The sequence below is a fragment of the Branchiostoma lanceolatum genome, chromosome 14 (genome assembly GCF_035083965.1).
Source record: "Branchiostoma lanceolatum isolate klBraLanc5 chromosome 14, klBraLanc5.hap2, whole genome shotgun sequence".
Lineage (NCBI taxonomy): Eukaryota > Metazoa > Chordata > Leptocardii > Amphioxiformes > Branchiostomatidae > Branchiostoma > Branchiostoma lanceolatum.
Genome location: NC_089735.1, coordinates 7,876,570 through 7,897,295, shown reverse-complemented (window position 1 = coordinate 7,897,295; position 20,726 = coordinate 7,876,570). Strand labels below are relative to the sequence as shown.

Genomic DNA, 20,726 nt, shown 5'->3' with positions numbered 1-20,726 from the left:
ACGTGTAGAAAATTCACATATTTGCGCAGTTTCAGACTTTTCTCTTGTGTGCACAATTTTTCAGCCAAGACTAGTATTTGGGAGACAAAGAAGGCCTAATGTAATCTCTGGTTAAGTGTTCTGTTAGATATTCTATATGTGTTTATACATTTGTGTAATTGCATTTCATTTGACAAACAAAACGGATTAACCTATTTTGTAAATTTTAGCAAATGTCGTTCAGTTGTGTTTCATTGCAGTAAGCCCCCTGCCTTGGTGTAAGTTATTTGTTTCTCTTCTGAAAAAGAAAATGATGCGTCTGGAAAGGGGGCCATAGCCTTACTGCTGTGGTCTGTCATTCAACATCCACACTGGCGCGTGTAACATGTCACACACACAACCGTGCTTAACCAAGTTACCGGTGTTTGTGTAAAATAACTGCGAACTGTAACGTTAGCGATCCCCTGTAGTGTCCATGACCTAGAATGACAATAAACTGGGTGTTACTGACATTAGTCACCTCACCTGTTAACACCATTCCGTCAAGAAGGGATGGTTATTCATCTCAATATAGTTTAAATCCGGAAAGGGAAGTTTATGAATAATATCTTAGAAACTCTTTTTAATATCCAAGTACTTTTGCAACCCAACCCCACCTGTAACAAGGCGGATAAAGCGTCCAAACAGCTAAATAAATAAACAAACAATCAAGAAAACAAAGAAACAAACAAACAGCTCTTTTGTTGCTACCTTCGTCAAAAAGGTTAAAATGTTTTTGGGTCTGTGTGTTCGTTTCTTTGCTTGTACATGTTTTGTTTGTTTGTTTGTAGTATCTAGTATCTCAGCCAGCTGGGACAATCTTGTTACAGAATAAAGAATATTGACAGCTGTTAGGGTTGAAAAATATATTTCATCATCAACAATGTAAGATTTTATCTCATCGGTAAAGTAAAAGAAATTATAACAAAGACCTTTACCTAATGACTCCAGAAATAATTATTCTCAATTATTTACATTTTTTTCAACTTTGACAACAGAAAGAGCCAGAATTTCAAAGAAATATATGATCATCTCAGTTAAAGTGGTTGCCTAGTACCAGCCAATGGACCACACTCATTTTCTAGCACCAGCCAGGTGACCATGCCCCTCCCCAATTTTTGGGGTCAGATTTGGGGTCAGCCTTCGGGTGAATGGCCGGTGCCAGGGTCTTCCTGTAGTCCTCCAGCTTAGCCTGCATCTCCTTCAGCTTGTCCGGCATGGTGTCAGCCAAGTTGTGGTGTTCTGTGGGGTCATCTGTAAGAGGAACAGTCAGAGCTCTAAGTTCTACTATAGAGGTAAAGAAGGTAAAGGTACATGAAAAGGTAGTCCCTTTTTGAGGCCGCAGTGGCAGTGGGTTGTTATCCACTATGTTTAGGGAATGGTATTGGAAGGGGGAGCCAAACCCTCTCCTTCCACCACTTTTTACCTACCCAGCCAAAGTCAGGTACCCATTTTTACAAATGGATGGGGTGAGGAAAGTTGTACAAAGTGCCTTTCCCAAGGACACAGCATCTGGCCAGGAATCAAACCTGTGACCTCTTGGTTCACTACAGATGATATCCACTAAATGGATAAAACACAGAGGCTAAAGGAAGATCATGATATATCATGTTCAATGATCTTTGGTGAAATAAGGCTTATTTGTTACTGTACTTCACCATAGGGAAAAACAGAGTGTTTACGGTTGGTTTTAGTTTGCAGTTGAAACAAGCGGGTAGGCGGGTAGAAGACAGAAAAACATTCTTTGCAGGGGTTTCAAGTTTGTGGTGAAAAGATTAACCCAAGAGCCACGAACATAAAACCACTGGGAACTCAAATACAGTACCTTTCAGGTTGAACAGCCATGTCCCAATGATAGGATTCATGCTGTTGGGTTCAGGACTGCCAGTCATGTTTGGGGGTGGGTACCATCCGTCTGGTATACCAGCAAAGCCTTCAATCAACTTGTAGTCTCCGACCCTATCAATGATAATGTTATAATTATACTTTAAAACTTCAGTTTCAGACTCAGGCCACACCAATTTGATTTTTTGGTTGTCTTTTGAAATGGGACATTTTCATGTGAAATTTTAGCAACAGGACATCATGAAAACAGAAGGCTCGGATTAAAGAGGCTGCATGTGACTCTGTCCACTTCCTGAAATCGTATGTATTAAGGTGCAGACTTTTCCTCAGACTCTGTTTTCATGTTGATATTCCAATCTTGCCTCATTTTCATAATCTGAGAACCTAGGAATTAAATAGGTGTGGCTTTATGGAACAAAGTTATGGATCTTTTCAAATGGAGATGGGTCACACGTCACACGTTTTGTTGAGTTTTTTTTAATACACTCATTAACTTCCATGTCAATGTTATTGACTAGTCTTAACGAAAAATATTTGACATCTTGCTGGAAATGTTTCCAGAATTGTCCTTTAAAAAACCCCAACCATAATGTGCAATCAAGATAGATCCTTACCATGACCCCAATAAAACATAAACGTTGGTCTGGATAAAATATGCATCTTGTGCTCTTCAGTACAAAACCTGGTGTATGACATCATTGGGCAGTTAACCGAGTATACAAAAAAACAAAACCTTAAATCAAAACAAACTGAAATTAACTGAAATTTCCTCAACTGTTACCTTATGGCACCTTGGACTGTAGGCAAGATGTCATCAATGTTGTAAACAAACTCAGTACGGGGGGAGGGATGGCCGGAAATGATGGTGTCCAGTTGACTCAAACCGTCCATGCCTGGATCTGAAGAAAGAACAACTGGGAATGGACATTCAAATCTTAGTCTTAGCTTCACTCACTCACTCACTAACTCACTTGCACTTGCACTAACTCACTTTTGCACTCAGTGACTCTCACTCTTCACTCACTTGCTCTTGCACTCTCACTCACTCACTCTAAATTTACCTGCAGTTCCACCTGCGGCTGCCAGGATTGTTGGGAACCAGTCAACTGCATGGATCATCCTGAAAAAGATATTAATAGCATTTAGGAAATAATGGTTTTGTTCGTTTTTCTTTTAACCTTTTCTCCAATTCTTTTTCATGTATCTTGTCTCTAGACGACACGTAGCTGGACTCGAGAGCGATTCAAGGTTAAAGGTTACATGAATGAAAGTACGACTATTTTGATACCTAAGAAGACATGATGACAGTTTTGGTAATGACTGTCTCAGAAAAAGAAGCCGAACCCAATAAGTAGAATTTAGTGTCAGTAGTTAGACTAGTCACAAGTTAGTGTCAAGGAGAACATCAAACTAAAACGTTCTGCAATGAGGAACTCACTCGTCGTTGGTGTAGCCTGTTTTCTGCAGCATCTTGCCATGCGCGAAGGCCACCCCTCTGGTGCCCCCCTCCCACAAGGTAGTCTTCCCACCACGAAGGGGGTAGTTATTACCGCTTCTGATAATCATGCCGCCGTTCTGAATGGAAATATTTTGCATATTACTTTTTATTTGTGCACATTGTATTTACGTTGTATGTTGCCAACTGTCCATAATGATAGCAAGCAAGGACACATTGGTATCACTCACTTGCCTGCTTATTCACTCTCTCACTTACTCGTTCACACACACACACACACTAAACACACACACAAACACATCAAACCCACACACCAACTCACCCTCTCACTCAAACACCCACCCACGGACATGCACACACACACACACTTGCACACACAAACACATTCCATCACTTACAATCAGATGCTTTTCATTCAAACAACTTCCAAGGCAATCATTGTTAAACCATAACTTATAGCCCAGCAAACATTAGTTATGATCAAAAGTTGAGGCCAAATTTCGATAAACTCAAGACAATCTCTTACATCAGTGGTGAAGATCACAAGAGTGTTGTCCCACAATCCTCTCTTCTGCATCGCCATGGTAACATTACCAACAGCCTCGTCCAAGGCACTTACCATACCTGGAAAAACATGTTGGTTCATAACCTGGATGTTACTTCTTTTGACTTCACAAATGCCCAAAATGCCCCAAGTGTGTGTGTCTGACTGTGCACGCATGATAAGTGTGTGTGCATGCATGTATGTGTGCCTGTTTGTGTGTGTGTGTGCGTGTTTGTGTATGTGTGTACAATTTGGTTGTGCGTATGTTGTTTTGTTTTATTGTATGTGTCTGTGAGTGTGCATGTCTGCATGTGTGTGTGTGTCTTTATGTATAAAAAAAGCTAGTCAGAGTAAACCCTACCGGATGAATATAAGTTTGAAAGTTTCTGAACTCAGCATTAGTTCCTACAATTCATCAGGATTCAACATAGAGAGTGCAATAAGTACTAAGCTTGAAAATCATGATTTTTTTGGTGCACATCTACTATGTTTTCTCTTTAATTTAATACTAGTAAGTGACCTTACCGAGGTACTTTCTTCTGTTCTCATCCTCCACATTTGCATACATGTCTTCAAATCTTTTAGGAACCTGGGTGTGACAAAGATGGAAATGAATTCTGATTCTGGCACAGGAAACATCTAATATCATTATTGGTAACGAATATTCCTCAAACAGTGGAATAAGGTAGCGAAATACCTTTGAAGATCGTCACAAGTCTTTGCCTAGTCTCGTGTTCTCGCGAGACTAGGTCACTCTGTGAACAAGACGTACAGAAGACGTCGAAAATTTGGAGGTGCGTATTTAGCTACCTTAAGTTTCTTGTTAAGTCACTGTTTGAGGAATATTCTTGTAACTGTTATTATACGTGACTGATGAATTTCTTCAACTGATATCATTATCATTATTAGATAATATCATCCAGTTGCTGTGGAGTTTGGAAATAACTGGGTAAGTTACTGGGTAAGTAAGCTGTCTGTTTGACTGACCTGAACTACAGTCTTGGTCAAGGAATGAGCAACCCATGCTTCTGTGAAGTCACGTTATACAAACAGAACAGATGACACAGTGAGCAGTGGATCATAAGTTGCAGAAAGTATAATCACCGAGTCAATTGTGCTATCTGTATAACATGACGTCACAGAAGTGGTGAATTGCGCATTTCTTGACAAAGACAGTCTGAAATTTGGGTATCAATCCCAATTTGGAAATGCTTCAGAATGATTTCTACTAACACAGATGAATATTCAAGCTGAAACAAACACTCAATCTTAATTGTCTACATCTATATAGGGTTACCGCCAAATAACCCCTTCAGGGGCAAAGTAGGGGGGGAGTTGAGGTCCCGGGCTAAGGCGGGCAGGCCTCCAGCCTGGCACGGAGTGACTCAACGATGGGAGCCGTCGCAACCGTGCCAGGCAGGGTATTCCATTGTGGGATGGTGAATGTTATCTTCAGTTCTTCAGTGCTTACCTGTAGTGGAGCGTGGACGTTCTGAAACGGCAGGTACAGGAACAGTGGGCTGTTTGGGTCATGTTGGTTCACAATGTCAGCAGCACGTTGGGCAAACAGATACTGCAGATTGAAGTAAACAACAATCAAAGGAAAGTCAACCTGTCAAGAGGTGAGCTGTACCGATTGACATGTGAAATGCTGAAAAATGTATTTTGAGCCATTTCCTGGAGAAGCTTCTTTATCTGACAAAAAACTGATGAAGTGAGCTGAGCAAAATCTACATACTCACAGTACTGTACGTTCCGTTCTGGTTAGTCACAGCGTCTTTGTTTTCATGAAGGTCAATTCCACCCTCTATCACAGCAAGGACAAGGCATTAGATATATTTTCCACCAACTTACAAAATTGCTTAGTCTGCAATTTAAATTGACTTTGATCATTCCTTCCATTCAATCAATCTTAAGAATATCAATCAATCAATCAATAAAATATAATTTACTATCTATTATATGCATCAATAGAAGTCTTCAACAACACTGAGGGGTCACTAGAGCCAACTGGAGGTCCTGTGCTGAGAATAGAACATCCCAGATGTCTACATTCGCCATGCATCAGCAGTTGATGCATGCAGATGAAGTTGATTGATGTATTGTGAAACACACAAGGCAAGTGGTACAGTCTCCTGGTTCCCAGGAATCAAACCCGGGCCGCCAGCGCACAAACCAAACACAATTACCACTAGGCTAACGGGTCCCAACCAGTTTTAAACTGGTCAGTAAGTGGCGCTTGAACAACACTGTTACAATTGAATTAATGATTGAATGATTGATTGGATTCTTACCACTCCCAATGGATCTGTAGTGAGTGTAGTAGTCCTCTGCTCCAGAGTAGTAGCCGTAGTAAGAGTCAAACCCACGGTAGGTCGGCGTGAACTTCCAGTTGCAGAACCCAAGATGCCATCTGAACAAAAATTTAAAAAAGAATGCTTTCAATTTTATCTTATTTTCTTTTAATTCCTTTTCATGGAGATATGGTTGACCGAAATCAAGTTTCTTAACATTTTGTGTCAAAATCAATTGCTACCCCTAACACTTACAACAGCAAACTGTTCTCTAACTAAACAAGAGTTCGTAGACCTCATTTCTCCATGAACTATTCTGTTTATGCAAATGACTTACACATTTACATAATATATGCTTGGTCATAAAAACCTTTAACAAACTTACACATGTCGCAATATTGACAGTCCTATTATTTACCACTTAGATGAATCATGGCGCTTTTGCATTAATTATGAAAATTATGAATTTATTTGCATAATTGGTATCTGTTGATGCTCCACTTGCCATAAACTACACATGTTACATGTATTTGAGTCTTATGATTGAAAACACTGCAAATATAGATTTTCCTCATTAGTTATGCAAATCAAGATCCAAGTAGCATAATTTGCACCTCATTATGTACATCTCTGTCCAAGCTACCTGCATACCAAATATCATGGAAATCCAATGTTCCTCTGTTCAGTTATTCTCCTTAGAAGATTTTCACAATAACGCCCCTGCAGTTCCAGAACAAGCTGCCAGAAGGCCCAAACCTAAACCACTTCTTCATTACATCACAAGCTATCTGCCACAAAAAAATCAAGACCATAGATAGAGTTTTTAAAAGATAAAGTTTACAAATGTTTACAAAAGTTTACAAATGTTTACAAAGTTTACAAAAGTTAACAAATGTTTACAAAAGTTTACTAACGTTCACAAAAGTTTACAAAGGTTTACAAAAGTTTACAAATGTTTACAAAAGTTTACAAAAGTTTACAAATGTTTACAAAAGTTTACAAAAGTTTACAAATGTTTACAAAAGTTTACAAAAGTTTACAAATGTTTACAAAAGTTTACAAAAGTTTACAAATGTTTACAAAAGTTTACAAATGTTTACGAAAGTTTACAAAAGTTTACAAATGTTTACAAAAGTTTACAAAAGTTTACAAATGTTTACAAATGTTTATAAAAGTTTACAAAAGTTTACAAATGTTTACAAAAGTTTACAAATGTTTACAAAAGTTTACAAATGTTTATAAAAGTTTACACAAGTTAACAAAATTTTACAAAAGTTTACAAAAATTAACAAAAGCTTACAACTGTTTACAAATGTTTACGAATGATGACAGGTTACCATTGCATGGGATGCCTGAATTGCGCTGTGAAGTACAGCAAAATACCACACTGTACAGCAACTTTACAGGAAAATATCATAAATTTTTAGCGATTCGGTCTTTTGTCAGTGTGCACGTATATGTAAATTCTGCAGTTGGTACATCATGCATTTCTGGGTGCCAACTTTACAACATGGTTGGAGAGGAATGGAAATTTGTTCCTGTTATAAAACTTTTAATCTGCTCAAGTCCCCATCCCCCTCCACCTGCTATGCTCTACTTTAAAAGGCTACGGGTGTAAGAGCAGGTAAAAAAATGACTTACACATTTGCATAAAATATGCTTGGTCATAAACACCTTCATCTAACTTACACATGTTGCAATATTGACAGTCATATAATTTTCCAATTAAATGACTTATGGTGTTTTTGCATTAATTATGCATAATTGGTATCCGTTGATACTCCACTTTCCATGAATTACATATGTTAACGTTACATGTATTATTTTTTATTATATTTGTATTATATAACGTTACATGTATTATTTTTTATTATATTTGTTATTTGAGTCTGATACTGGAAAACACTGCAAATATACATTTTCCTCATTAGCTATGCAAATTTAGTCACAATCAGCATAATTTGAACTTCATTATGTATATCTCTGTCTAAGCTACCTGCATACTAAGTATCATATTGACAGTCCTATGATTTTCCAATTAGATGAGATATGGTGTTTTGCATTAATTATGCAAATAATAAATTTATTTGCATAATTGGTATCTGTTGATGATCCACTTTCCATAAACTACATACGTTACATGTATTTGAGTCTGATAATGGAAAACATCGCAAATATAGATTTTCCTCCTTAGCTATGCAAATTAAGTCCCAATAAACATAATTTGCACTTCATTGTGCATATCTCTATCTAAGCTACCTGCATACTAAATATCATGGAAATCCCTTGTTCCTTTGTTCAGTTATTCTCCTTAGAAGATTTTCACAAAAACGCCCCTGCAGTTCCAGAGGAAGCTGCTAGGGGGCCCAAACCTACACCACTTCTTTATTACATCACAAGCTATCTGCCACACAAAAATCAAGACCACAGCACGTCCAGGTCAAAAGATTAAAAAAATTGCAGTTCTGCTGCAGTACCAAGGTCACATACCAGAGGGCCCAAAATCGACCTTCAATTTCGGCTTCACAACATCCGCCCACATACCAAATATCATTGTAATCCATCAAGAGGCTCTTGAGTTATGTTGACTGGAGTGGTGCGGAAACACAAACAGACAGACAGACAGACAAACAGACACACTCAAAACTATATCTCCATTTTTCATGGAGATAAAAATTGCACCTACTGTGAGTGGAATACCTGAACTCTTTCAGCTTCTCTGGCAGGACAGTTCATTTCAGTTCTTCACATCTCCTTTGATATTTCATAATTTTCATTGCATCATACGTTGTATATCATTAGAGAGCTTGTTCGTTTCCCTTTCACAATGATATTTCATTTACTATAATCACACACTTATGCATGGGTAACTGCATTGCGGCTGTTTGTTGTTGAGAAGTTTGCCACAAAAGGCCCAAAATTTTTCTTGATCACATGTCTGTTGTTTTTCTATGAATCATGATTACCAGAAAAAAAACAGACATGGACATCATGGAATAGCTTGAAAAGTTGTCTTTAAAACCTTTTCCATAAGCATACTTACTTGCCCACCATGTGAGTAGCGTACCCTAACTCCTTCAGTTTCTCAGGCAGGAAGGTGAAGTTAGACGGAATGGCTGAGGGTTGGTCTGGTCGGAATACAAGGTGCTGAAGATACAACAGGAAACATGATATTTTCAACACAAGAAAGCAGGACCCAGGGTTCTCCTCCTATAAAAACTATCTTCTGTCAGGGAGTTAGTAGCTAAATTGACTCCAACCCTCATCCCAACATCATAAATGGATTATCCTCTGTAGGAGATCTCTACCCATCTGACTCAAAGAACAATAGAATCGGATCAGAGCAGACGACAGGAAATCATTTGCATATTAACTGACGTCTCAAGGTTTGAAAAATCCTGTATTTCTCTCACTAGTTTTTGAAGAAAAACATTGTCAGCCCAACAAAATAACCCAGATACATGTACATGTAACAAAGCTACGTAATCAATACAATACGTAACTTTGCTAGGCAACTTTCCGAAAATCATAACATTGTGTTTTCAACTGTCAAAGCAACCCCTTCAAAGTTGGAATTGAATCTATATTTTCCTCAGAGCTGAATTAGCTTTGATAGCTGTGTGTCTAGAAGTATATATACAATTGTGGTGACTACTTGGTAGTCTAAGAAACCAGTATAGACTCAGGGGCTCTGTAGAAATGTAATTTGTATAGTGAGAGCCAATGTCTGAGACATTCTACCAGTGAGCAGGCCAATGTTGTAATTGCTTCATATTCTTGGTTAGGTATTACAAAGCTGACTTGTTTATGTGCAACTATACTTTGATTGCTTTTATACACTATATGATTTCAAACATGTGCTGAAGTAACTTCGATACTTGGTAAATTGTCTCAGCCAGCGAGCCCCTTCACTGATGTGAACACCACGGCATTCAGAAGCAGACTGAGGTCTGGGAGATTACGTTAGCTGAATTTATTGGGTGATTTTATAGTCCAGCCTTAAGACAAGCATCCAACATTTATAATGAAACGCAAACAAGTGTTTCCCTCCCCAATGTTAATTGCCATAGCCTAGCACAGTCAACTTTATCTCCCATCAATTCATTAGTAGTTCAGTACCTAGAGGTAGTCTCCTGGCCTTGCACTGAGAAAAAGGGGCCATGCCATGTTTATAATTACATTACTGTACATCACAAGTATCTTGGACCTTCATGATCTTGCAACTGTGCTATGATTTTCTAACCCTACATGAACCGCTTAATACTTTGTTAACCCTTATTCTGCTGGCGTTTTTTCGCAAATTTATTTCATTAATCTGATTTTTATAATCAGGTCATTGGCTCTTGACTTCTTCTGCACTGTGGTGGCATAGTTACTTCCGCAGTTGGTGTGTTTTGTTGTAGCGTGATGCGTTCAGCTGAAAAATACCTGTACACATACAGGACTCACACATACAGGCTCTACAATGTGCAACCCCTGTATATAGGGGGTCAGCAGGACAATGGTTAAGATTAGAAAGTTTTATACAGATACGGGAAAGATTGTGGAGTTATCTATTACATACCTGTGATCCAACATGGTAAGGGAAGTAGCCAGTCATGAATGATGTCCGAGACCTGAAGGACCCAAAATACCATATAATTTAACATCAACTCTTATAGCTCCTCCCGATACCCTATGACGGACACGTCTAGAAAAATGGTGTTTTTTTTTTAAAAATCAATTCGACAGCCTGGTGTTGTCATCGATTCCACGAAGATAAGCGGCTCGTACATCATAAGCATAATACACAAAAGAGAGTCACATCACAATCTTGTCTCGAATTTACATTTTGTCATCCGCTTTAACATTACCTCAGATTCAATATTATCATTATCATCATCATCACAATATCATAATGTTACAGTATACAACAATAAGTACCATTATTATAGTATAAGCTATAAGGGGTTTAAGAGAACAAGAGTGTTACAAGAAGACCTCACAAAATCATTAGAAAGAGAAAGAATATGACAAATGTGATTTCTGGAGATATGAGAGATTTTAATCTCCAAGCTGAGGTTAGGCCTTTTTTATCAGGTTTTGTCAGGTCATCTTTTTTGTTTGGCTGGCGGTTAAAATGATAATCTGACAAAATAGAAAGCCTCGCAAAAACACCAAAGATGTTTTTAAAAACGGTGCCTTACCTAACCGCTGCTTGGAGAGTAAGAGATCTTCACATCCCTTTACAAAATCCTTTACCTGTCTGATAGACATTACATAATACCGGTAGCTTACAAATGTACATGACCAATGTATATTATGTGAAGAAAGTCAATCATGCACACATTTTCATAATCATTTTTCAAGACAAGAGTGCAGATGTAGTTGACATAAGAGGTGAGACTGGTTGTTTGATTGATTGATTGATTGATTAATTGGTTGAATAATTGATTGATTGATACTGACGGCGTGCAGACGTAGTTGACGTAAGATTGGTTGAGGATGACGCCTTCGTGAGCCAGCTGGTCCAGAACAGGAGTTTTGACGTCAGGGTTGTGCCAGCCGACGTCATTCCAGCCTGGAAAAACAATTTTTGTGAATTTCTTGTTTAATTCATTATTGGGAAGTTCTCGCTACTTCTGTCAAAGTTGTTCTGTCTATGCACTTTCCTGCCAGCATGTCTGACCAACTTTGGGCCCGGGCCAAGCCATCCTTCTCATCCTACTAGTCTCCAGTTACACCATCTTCTGCACACCCTGTCAATCTACAATGTATGCAAATGATCCAGAACACATAATACATGTATACTATGTAAACAGGAAGTTCTGCTGCAGTACCATTGAAAGTTGCTAGGAGGCTCACAATTGAACATGTCCTTTCCGCAGATATGCTACATCCACAAATCCAGAAATGGTTCCAAAAACCGGCCAAAGGTCGGCCGAAAAAAGGCTAGGGTCGGCAGGTTTTTGCTAGGGTCTGTCAGTTAATCGGAAACACAACGATTCTTTTCCTTATCAAGGCTGAATAAAGCCCTTAGGTTAATACCTAGGTCGTCTGCCACAATGAACACGATATGCGGTTTGGCGGCGTCGTTACTTCCAGGGACAGCCAGGAACAGCGACAACAACAAAACGTTCTGAAGCAGCTTGATTTGGTTCATCTTTTAGTCTGTTGTAAGTAGGCTCTTCTCTCTTGACTTTCTCGGACGCCACCCTTTCTGTTTGTCTCTCTATATCGGTCTTTTCTTCCTTCAGTCTTTGTGTTTAGGAAGTACTTCCGCCGAGTCGATACTCAGAGAGGGGGTATACTTTTTATGCCTGATATGAATAGATTAAATTACGCATAAACACATATATTGAAATGATTTGTTATCATTTGCTTAATTTAAAATTTTTAATATTTAATCACTATATTTGATTGTGTGGTTCAACTGCCTTTGAAAAAGAAAACCGGGAGTAATAACCTCCTCTATACATAATAGATTAACCCAGTTCGTGACCCGCTTGTTGATATTCAATGTGCTCTGTTGTGAAAGGTCGACGTTCTACAGTTCATAATTTTGCCGCTGTACATGTAAAAATGACCGCACGGTCCCAGCTCCTGACCGCACGGTCATATGCGCTATAAGATTTTGCATGTCGTGCCGCAATTGTCTGAAAACGGGCAACTTTTTCGGCCTTTTTTGAGATGATTTTGCTTTACATATGATTTGTGATCAGGAGCTGCACCGTTCGGTCAGGAGCTGGACTGTTCAGTCAGGTAATCTCCAAGCAGATCTACAGGTTGCGAAGACAGTATCAAACGGGCAGAAGAAGTACGTTTTGCTGCTTTTGCAACCCTTGGATTGCAAAACAAGCTCCTTCTTCCAGTTGGATACGGTCTTTGCAATCCATTGGGCCTGGTTGGAGGCTACAGTCAGGAGCTGAGACCCTGCGCTGCGGTCAGGAGATGAGACCGTGCGGTCAGGAACTGCACTTATACGGGGGTGTTTAACTAGAGTTACACGACCCCATACCTCCGCCGAATGATGTCAGCCTTATCGGGAAGCATATTATAACAATTATTATTTCCATTTATAATGCAAATAAGGACATCATTTGCATGTATTATGTTAGTTGATCATGTTCTCTATCCAAATAACACAAGTTGTTCAAAATATCAAAAAAGTCTTTCCTTAGAAATGAAGGCCTTTGTAGTATTTCCTCATAAAGCATGTAGTTGAGGCCCTCATTTGCATGATTCCTGTCTGATTATGGCCACATCTTCTTAACTTGCAAATGCAGCATTATGGAATTATAGTATTTTGCCATTGATTTTGCAAATCTGCATAACTTATATCTATCGATATTCATTCTTCTTCAGTTACAAATGTCACATATTTGAATAGGCATATCATAGAACCCAGCTGGGTTTTGAAATTGGAATAAGATTTGCATAATTATCATCTAATCATACAAAGCATCACTTAAGTTATCTACATACCAAAAATCATGATGATTCCTCAACACCACATTGAGTTATGGAGCCTCATACAAGCCTCATACAAGCCTGATGAATACTGGCAATTTTTCATTGAATAGGCCCATATTTACATTCTTGGTTCTGTAAATGTTCCACCTGACATAATTACACATAATAACGTTATATCTATAATAAATATTTATGCTATGTTACATATACATGTATTAGAAATCAATTGAATGATAGAGTTTCCTCATTAATTATGGAAATCGAGTCCTAATTTGCATAGTTTTAATATTCAATTTTATCGTGAATATCTCTACCCAATATCATGGAAATCAGCCATTCCTTTATTCAGTTATCCTCCTGAATTTTTAACAAAAACTACCCTGTAGTTCCAGAGCAAGCTGCTAGGGGACCATTCTTCATGACATCAAAAGCTATCTGCCACCAAAAAAAATCAAACCACAGCATGTTCAGGACCAAGAAGGTTTTGGGAAGGTCCTATGACCTTGTCGCCAGGACAAATGATACAAAAACCGGAAGCTTCTGCTGCAATACCAAGGAAAGCCGCCAGGCATATCCAAAACAAAACCTCCATTTTTTTGTGGGAGTAAAAAGCCATAGATAACTTGCCTGGAATCCAAACCTTTTATAGCTCCCGAGTCTCCTCTCAAATATTTGCGGAGAGGAGAGTCGTCCGCGCGGGAGCTATAATAGGTTTAGATTCCAGGCTAATATATAACGTTAGCTGCCAGCTACCAAGAATTGTATATAACTGTTTGTAACATGTATTTTCGTAATCGTTTTAAAATGTAAGTGAGCCATCTGAAATTCAGGGTGATTTCTTTATTCACCTTTTGTGATTACAATAAACATTGAGGAAGTCTGGCCAGGAGGCTAACCATATTATAAACCTTGATATGAACGACTCGTTGATATGCAAAATGCACCACTCAGCAGTGACATCTAGCGACTTTATTTCTTACTGCAGCTCAGATTATGACCTCATTTTCCCATGGTGCCTCGTCACCTGCGATGCCCTATGACGCACTGCTCCAAGATGGCGGCAAGGGTTGGGAGATGATCGACTCGATGCTCTTGACTTTGGGCCCCGTCTCAAGAAACCGAGAAGAAAGCACACGCAGGTAACATACCTTCCTCCAATAGTGCAAAGATCTGGCTTCCCGACGGGGCGGGTAGATGTTTAGAAGGTTTGTTGCGAGCGGAATTTGTGATCAATAATTTGGGGGGTTGGGTTTTGGTGCCCGTGTTCTATGAAATATGGTCCGGCGTGAGAATCTGTCCGGGGCGTGGCCTAAAAACTACGAAGGCCCACAAGTACGAAAGGACACCAACGAAGACTAATGTATCGCCCTACCTTACTGTCTTACAGTAACAAAGCACTGACAACGAATATTATTATGCAAAGTAAGTAGATAAATCAAATCAGATATCCTATAATAGCAAGGGGTTCATTTCCTCATATATGGCGTCGTAGCAATTCGGTCCCAACCCGCCTCAGATTGCGGCCGAAATCACAGTAATGGTACTCGTTAAACTTTAGCTCGTTTTTGCCTCAGGAATACTGAAAGTATTCATCATTACCTTTTGTTTACTACATCCTACAACGCATAACCCATAGAACTTGTCACAATTTCGATGATTTTGAGACCACTTTCAAGTGACGGGCGGACCAAATGTGTAGAAGTCATGCCTTCGAATTCTGAAAATCGCGGTATCTTTCCTCAAACCACTTCTCAAACATGTTTTTTCGCAACGTTATATGCCCGAGTTAATAAGACTGGTTGTAATGACATAAGCCACTCTGTTTGGAAGAGTGAGATGGGGGACCACTTTCCACGGGCGGACCAAATGTCATAGAAGGTCGTGAGAATCGGTCCGCCCTACTGAAAATCGCGGTATCGTTAAAAAAACACTTCTCAAACATGTTTTTTCGCAATGTAAGACTCAAGTACATGTGTCCGAGTTAATAAGACTGATTGGAATAACCAAACTCACTCAATTTGGAAAAGTGTGAGGGGGACCATTTTCCACTGGCGGACAAAATGTGATAGAAGGTCGTGAGAATCTGTCCGCCCTACTGAAAATCGCGGTATCGTTCCTCAAACAACTTCTCAAACATGTTTTATCGCAATATTAAGACTCAAGTACATATGTCCGAGTTAATAAGACTGGTTGTAATGACCTAAGCCACTCAATTTGGAAAGTGAGAGGGGAGGACCACTTTCCACGGGCGGACCAAATGTCATAGAAGGTCGTGAGAATCTGTCCGCCCTACTGAACATCGCGGTATCCTTACTCAAACCCCTTCTCAAACATGTTCTATCGCAATATTAAGACTCATGTACATGTGTCCGAGTTAATAAGACTGATTGGAATAACGTAACTCACTCAATTTGGAAGAGTCTGATGGGGGACCATTTTCCACGGGCGGACCAAATGTCATAGAGGGTCGTGAGAATCTGTCCGCCCTACTGAAAATCGCGGTATCGTTCCTCAAACCACTTCTCAAACATGTTTTATCGCAATATTAAGACTCAAGTACATGTGTCCGAGTTAATAAGACTGGTTGTAATGACCAAAGCCACTAAATTTGGAAAGTGAGAGGGGAGGACCACTTTCCACGGGCGGACCAAATGTCATAGAAGGTCGTGAGAATCTGTCCGCCCTACTGAACATCGCGGTATCCTTACTCAAACCACTTCTCAAACAGGTTTTATCGCAATATCAAGACTCAAGTACATGTGTCCGAGTTATAAGACTGATTGGAATAACGTAACTCACTCAATTTGGAAGAGTCTGATGGGCGACCATTTTCCACGGGCGGACAAAATGTGATAGAAGGTCGTGAGAATCTGTCCGCCCTACTGAAAATCGCGGTATCGTTCCTCAAACCACTTCTCAAACATGTTTTATCCCAATATTAAGACTCAAGTACATGTGTCCGACTTAATAAGACTGATTGGAATGACCTAACTCACTCAATTTGGAAGAGTCTGATGGGGGACCATTTTCCACGGGCGGACCAAATGTCATAGAAGGTCGTGAGAATCTGTCCGCCCTACTGAACATCGCGGTATCCTTACTCAAACCACTTCTCAAACATGTTTTATCGCAATATCAAGACTCAAGTACATGTGTCCGAGTTATAAGACTGATTGGAATAACGTAACTCACTCAATTTGGAAGAGTCTGATGGGGGACCATTTTCCACGGGCGGACCAAATGTCATAGAAGGTCGTGAGAATCTCCTTGGTCCGCCCCACTGAAAATCGCGGTATCGTTCCTCAAACCACTTCTCAAACATGTTTTATCGCAATAGTAAGACTCAAGTACATATGTCCGAGTTAATAAGACTGATTGGAATACCCCAAGTCCATGATTTGGAAGAGTGTGAGGGGGGGACCATTTTCCACGGGCGGACAAAATGTGATAGAAGGTCGTGAGAATCTGTCCGCCCTACTGAAAATCGCGGTATCCTTACTCAAACCACTTCTCAAACATGTTTTATCGCAATATCAAGACTCAAGTACATGTGTCCGAGTTATAAGACTGATTGGAATAACGTAACTCACTCAATTTGGAAGAGTCTGATGGGGGACCATTTTCCACGGGCGGACCAAATGTCATAGAAGGTCGTGAGAATCTCCTTGGTCCGCCCCACTGAAAATCGCGGTATCGTTCCTCAAACCACTTCTCAAACATGTTTTATCGCAATAGTAAGACTCAAGTACATATGTCCGAGTTAATAAGACTGATTGGAATACCCCAAGTCCATGATTTGGAAGAGTGTGAGGGGGGGACCATTTTCCACGGGCGGACAAAATGTGATAGAAGGTCGTGAGAATCTGTCCGCCCTACTGAAAATCGCGGTATCGTTCCTCAAATCACTTCTCAAACATGTTCTATCGCAATATTAAGACTCAAGTACATGTGTCCAAGTTAATAAGACTGATTGGAATAACGTAACTCACTCAATTTGGAAGAGTCTGATGGGGGACCATTTTCCACGGGCGGACCAAATGTCATAGAAGGTCGTGAGAATCTCCTTGGTCCGCCCTACTGAAAATCGCGGTATCGTTCCTCAAACCACTTCTCAAACATGTTTTATCGCAATAGTAAGACTCAAGTACATGTGTCCGAGTTAATAAGACTGATTGGAATAACGTAACTCACTCAACTTGGAAGAGTCTGATGGGGGACCATTTTCCACGGGCGGACCAAATGTCATAGAAGGTCGTGAGAATCTCCTTGGTCCGCCCTACTGAAAATCGCGGTATCGTTCCTCAAACCACTTCTCAAACATATTTTATCGCAATAGTAAGACTCAAGTACATATGTCCGAGTTAATAAGACTGATTGGAATACCCCAAGTCCATGATTTGGAAGAGTGTGAGGGGGGGACCATTTTCCACGGGCGGACAAAATGTGATAGAAGGTCGTGAGAATCGGTCCGCCCTACTGAAAATCGCGGTATCCTTACTCAAACCACTTCTCAAACATATCTTATCGCAATGTTACGACTCATGTAGATATGCCCGAGTTAATAAGACTGATTGTAACTAACCTAAGTCACTCAATTTGGAATAGTGTGAGAGGGGACCATTTTCCACGGGCGGATCAAATGTGATAGAAGGCCGTGAGAATCGGGGGGGGGGGCAGATTTTCGGACTGAAACTTTTAAAAGGCGCGTGATTAACCACTTATAAAACATGTAGAAGGTAGGGACTAGGTAGGTAGGTAGGTAGGTAGGTAAAACATGTCGGATGACAATATTACGACTGGAGTGGATGTTCCTTTGTTGAAAACACTGCTGTCCGTTTATAACAGTTCCAGGGTTCCTAATAAAAAACAGATTTGATTTCCTGTTTTCAGTGTGGGAGCGCAGTTCACACGGTGGCGGGTGGTCGTACAAATCGGTTTATTGCGGGTGTGGGTACGACCTTCTATGACATTTGGTCCGCCCGTGGCAAGTGGTCCCCCCTCTCACTCTTCCAAATGGAGTGACTTAGGTTATTCCAATCAGTCTTATTAACTCGGACATATGTACTTGAGTCTTAACGTTGCGAAAAAAACATGTTTTAGAAGTGGTTTGAGGAACGATACCGCGATTTTCGGTAGGACGGACCGATTCTCACGACCTTTTATGACATTTGGTCCGCCCGTGGAAAGTGGTCCCCCCTCTCACTCTTCAAAATGGAGTGACTTAGGTTATTACAATCAGTCTTATTAACTCGGACATATGTACTTGAGTCTTAACGTTGCGAAAAAAACATGTTTGAGAAGTAGTTTGAGGACCGATACCGCGATTTTCAGTAGGGCGGACCGATTCTCACGACCTTCTATGACATTTGGTCCGCCCGGGGAAAATGGTCCCCCATCAGACTCTTCCAAATGGAGTGACTTAGGTTTATCCAATCAGTCTTATCAACTCGGACATATGTACTTGAGTCTTAACGTTGCGATAAAACATGTTTGAGAAGCGTTTTTTTTAACGAGAAGCGTTTTTTTAACGATACCGCGATTTTCAGAAACTGTCATTATTTCAGTTATTCTAAACTGTCTTTAGGGTAGGCGTCTTTTATTTTTTGGTGGACTGTAGTTTGGTATGTAGTACAGGAAAACATTATTTGTACTAATACTGTAGCTTTTATAAATAAACTAACACCTCATCTTGCGGGTATTTGATTTCATATCTTTTAACTATGTTAAACCTTACTCCAATGTAAACAGAATTCCGTGATTAATAGTGCTTCATGCACGATAATATATTGTATGTGTGGGCCTTCGTAGTTTTTAGACCACGCCCACTTCCTGTGTCATCGCACCAAATATGGTACCCGGACCGATTCTCACGCCCGGACCAAATCTCATAGAACACCCGCGGCGTTTTATTTATGCCGCGATCTCATCAGCGATTTCAATGAATTTCCAAAATAGACCGTAAACAAATACCTATGTGCAACATTCTGTGCCAACCTGTGGTGTTGCATGGTGTTGTCTTATGCAACGGGGGTGCTATATGGGTATCTTTGCTGTTGTTGATTTCTTTTTCGTACGGTAGGCGTGCCTGTGAAAATATTCATCAACTTCCATTTGAAAACTAAACAAACATAAATGTTTACATCCAACTGTGCTACGGTCATAAATGCAAGAAAAGCAACATTTTTCTTTCCTCAGCTTGATATTTTATGAACATGGCAGCAGGTTGTTTTACTGATCATAAATTATAGTTCAAGTGAACCTGTGTGCTGTTTTGTTGACACCAGTTGCATCTATTCAAATACATGAGCAGCTGTTTCTGTTGTTGTTGACCCTTCAAGCGTGTCCAATGCAACAAAGAAAACACAAAGCCCTTCAGACAGGTCGTCATTAGTCCATTCTTTATCTGTCTGTCTGTGGTTGTGTTCAATGTAGAGTCTTTGTTCTTCTGTATGGTCTCCAGGTGGTTCACACCTTGCACACCTGATTTCAGGTAAGATTTAGGCATCTGACTCTGAGGAAAGTGTAGCTTGTTGATTTATTTGCGCTGTCTGAGTTGAATTCGTTTGCAGAACTAAACGCAAGCTGTTCCAGACAACATTCGTACGTTTATTCATTTGTTCAGACCCTTGTTATGTAGTGTCTAGTGGCACATACGGCAGCAAGTTTCCTTGCTGTTTTAGTGGCAGGGTATATTTTTACCATTACAGGGAGTGGTTGCTAGCCCTTCTCCTTAATGTGCTCAAGGCATCTCCTCAAACACAGGACCGCCATTTTATATCCATTCTGAAAGAGAGGTAAGTTACGTAACGTTACAGCCCCAACAGAGATGTTCTGTTCTGACCCAGGGACTTGAACCCTAGGTGGGTAGGGGTCGGGAAAATGAAGGTCAAGTTCGATAATGGGCCTCCAAGTGGCTTTCTGCAGTACTGCAGCAGTTTTTATATATCTTGTTCTTGACAAGCCATTGTCATGGTTTTTGAGTGGTGGATGGCCAGAGGTTTGGGCCTCTTAGTGGCTTTAGGGAATAGCTGCGGCTAAGTTCGTTCAAGATTTTGAAAGAGAATAGCTCGATAAGGGATTGATAGATCATGATGATTTTGTAAATTGCTCAAGTGGT

General features: G+C 40.0%; 2 protein-coding genes across 5 annotated transcripts in view; one reads left to right on the top strand and one right to left on the bottom strand.

The window, feature by feature from the left end:
- Nucleotides 1-869: 869 nt before the first annotated feature.
- On the bottom strand, nt 870-12,423 carry LOC136448468 (arylsulfatase B-like). Its single transcript, XM_066448035.1, has 14 exons — nt 12,185-12,423; nt 11,606-11,717; nt 10,722-10,773; nt 9,201-9,304; nt 6,158-6,276; nt 5,606-5,670; nt 5,335-5,436; nt 4,389-4,452; nt 3,846-3,943; nt 3,302-3,438; nt 2,925-2,983; nt 2,645-2,762; nt 1,844-1,977; nt 870-1,272 (listed from the first exon to the last, which is right to left on the bottom strand). Exons 1-14 carry the CDS (start codon nt 12,297-12,299, stop codon nt 1,100-1,102), a joined length of 1,452 nt encoding a protein of 483 aa, XP_066304132.1. The 5' UTR covers nt 12,300-12,423; the 3' UTR covers nt 870-1,099.
- Nucleotides 12,424-14,604: 2,181 nt separating this feature from the next.
- LOC136448726 (uncharacterized) overlaps nt 14,605-20,726 on the top strand; it is a 115,124-nt gene continuing 109,002 nt past the window's right edge. For all 4 annotated transcript variants that reach the window (XM_066448371.1, XM_066448370.1, XM_066448369.1 and 1 more), the window contains exon 1: nt 14,605-14,748. The gene's annotated coding sequence lies outside the window, so the exon portion shown is untranslated. The remainder of the gene's footprint in view (nt 14,749-20,726) is intronic.

Excerpts from the sequence above, each read along its gene's own strand:
- LOC136448468 (XM_066448035.1), bottom strand. The coding sequence starts at position 12,299 with ATGAACCAAATCAAGCTGCTTCAGAACGTTTTGTTGTTGTCGCTGTTC. Across the intron at positions 10,774-11,605 it reads GTCAACTACGTCTGCACGCC|GTCTCGGACATCATTCATGA; the intron begins GTCAGTATCAAT and ends TGGGTCCTTCAG. Across the intron at positions 2,763-2,924 it reads AGCCGCAGGTGGAACTGCAG|ATCCAGGCATGGACGGTTTG; the intron begins GTAAATTTAGAG and ends TTCTTTCTTCAG.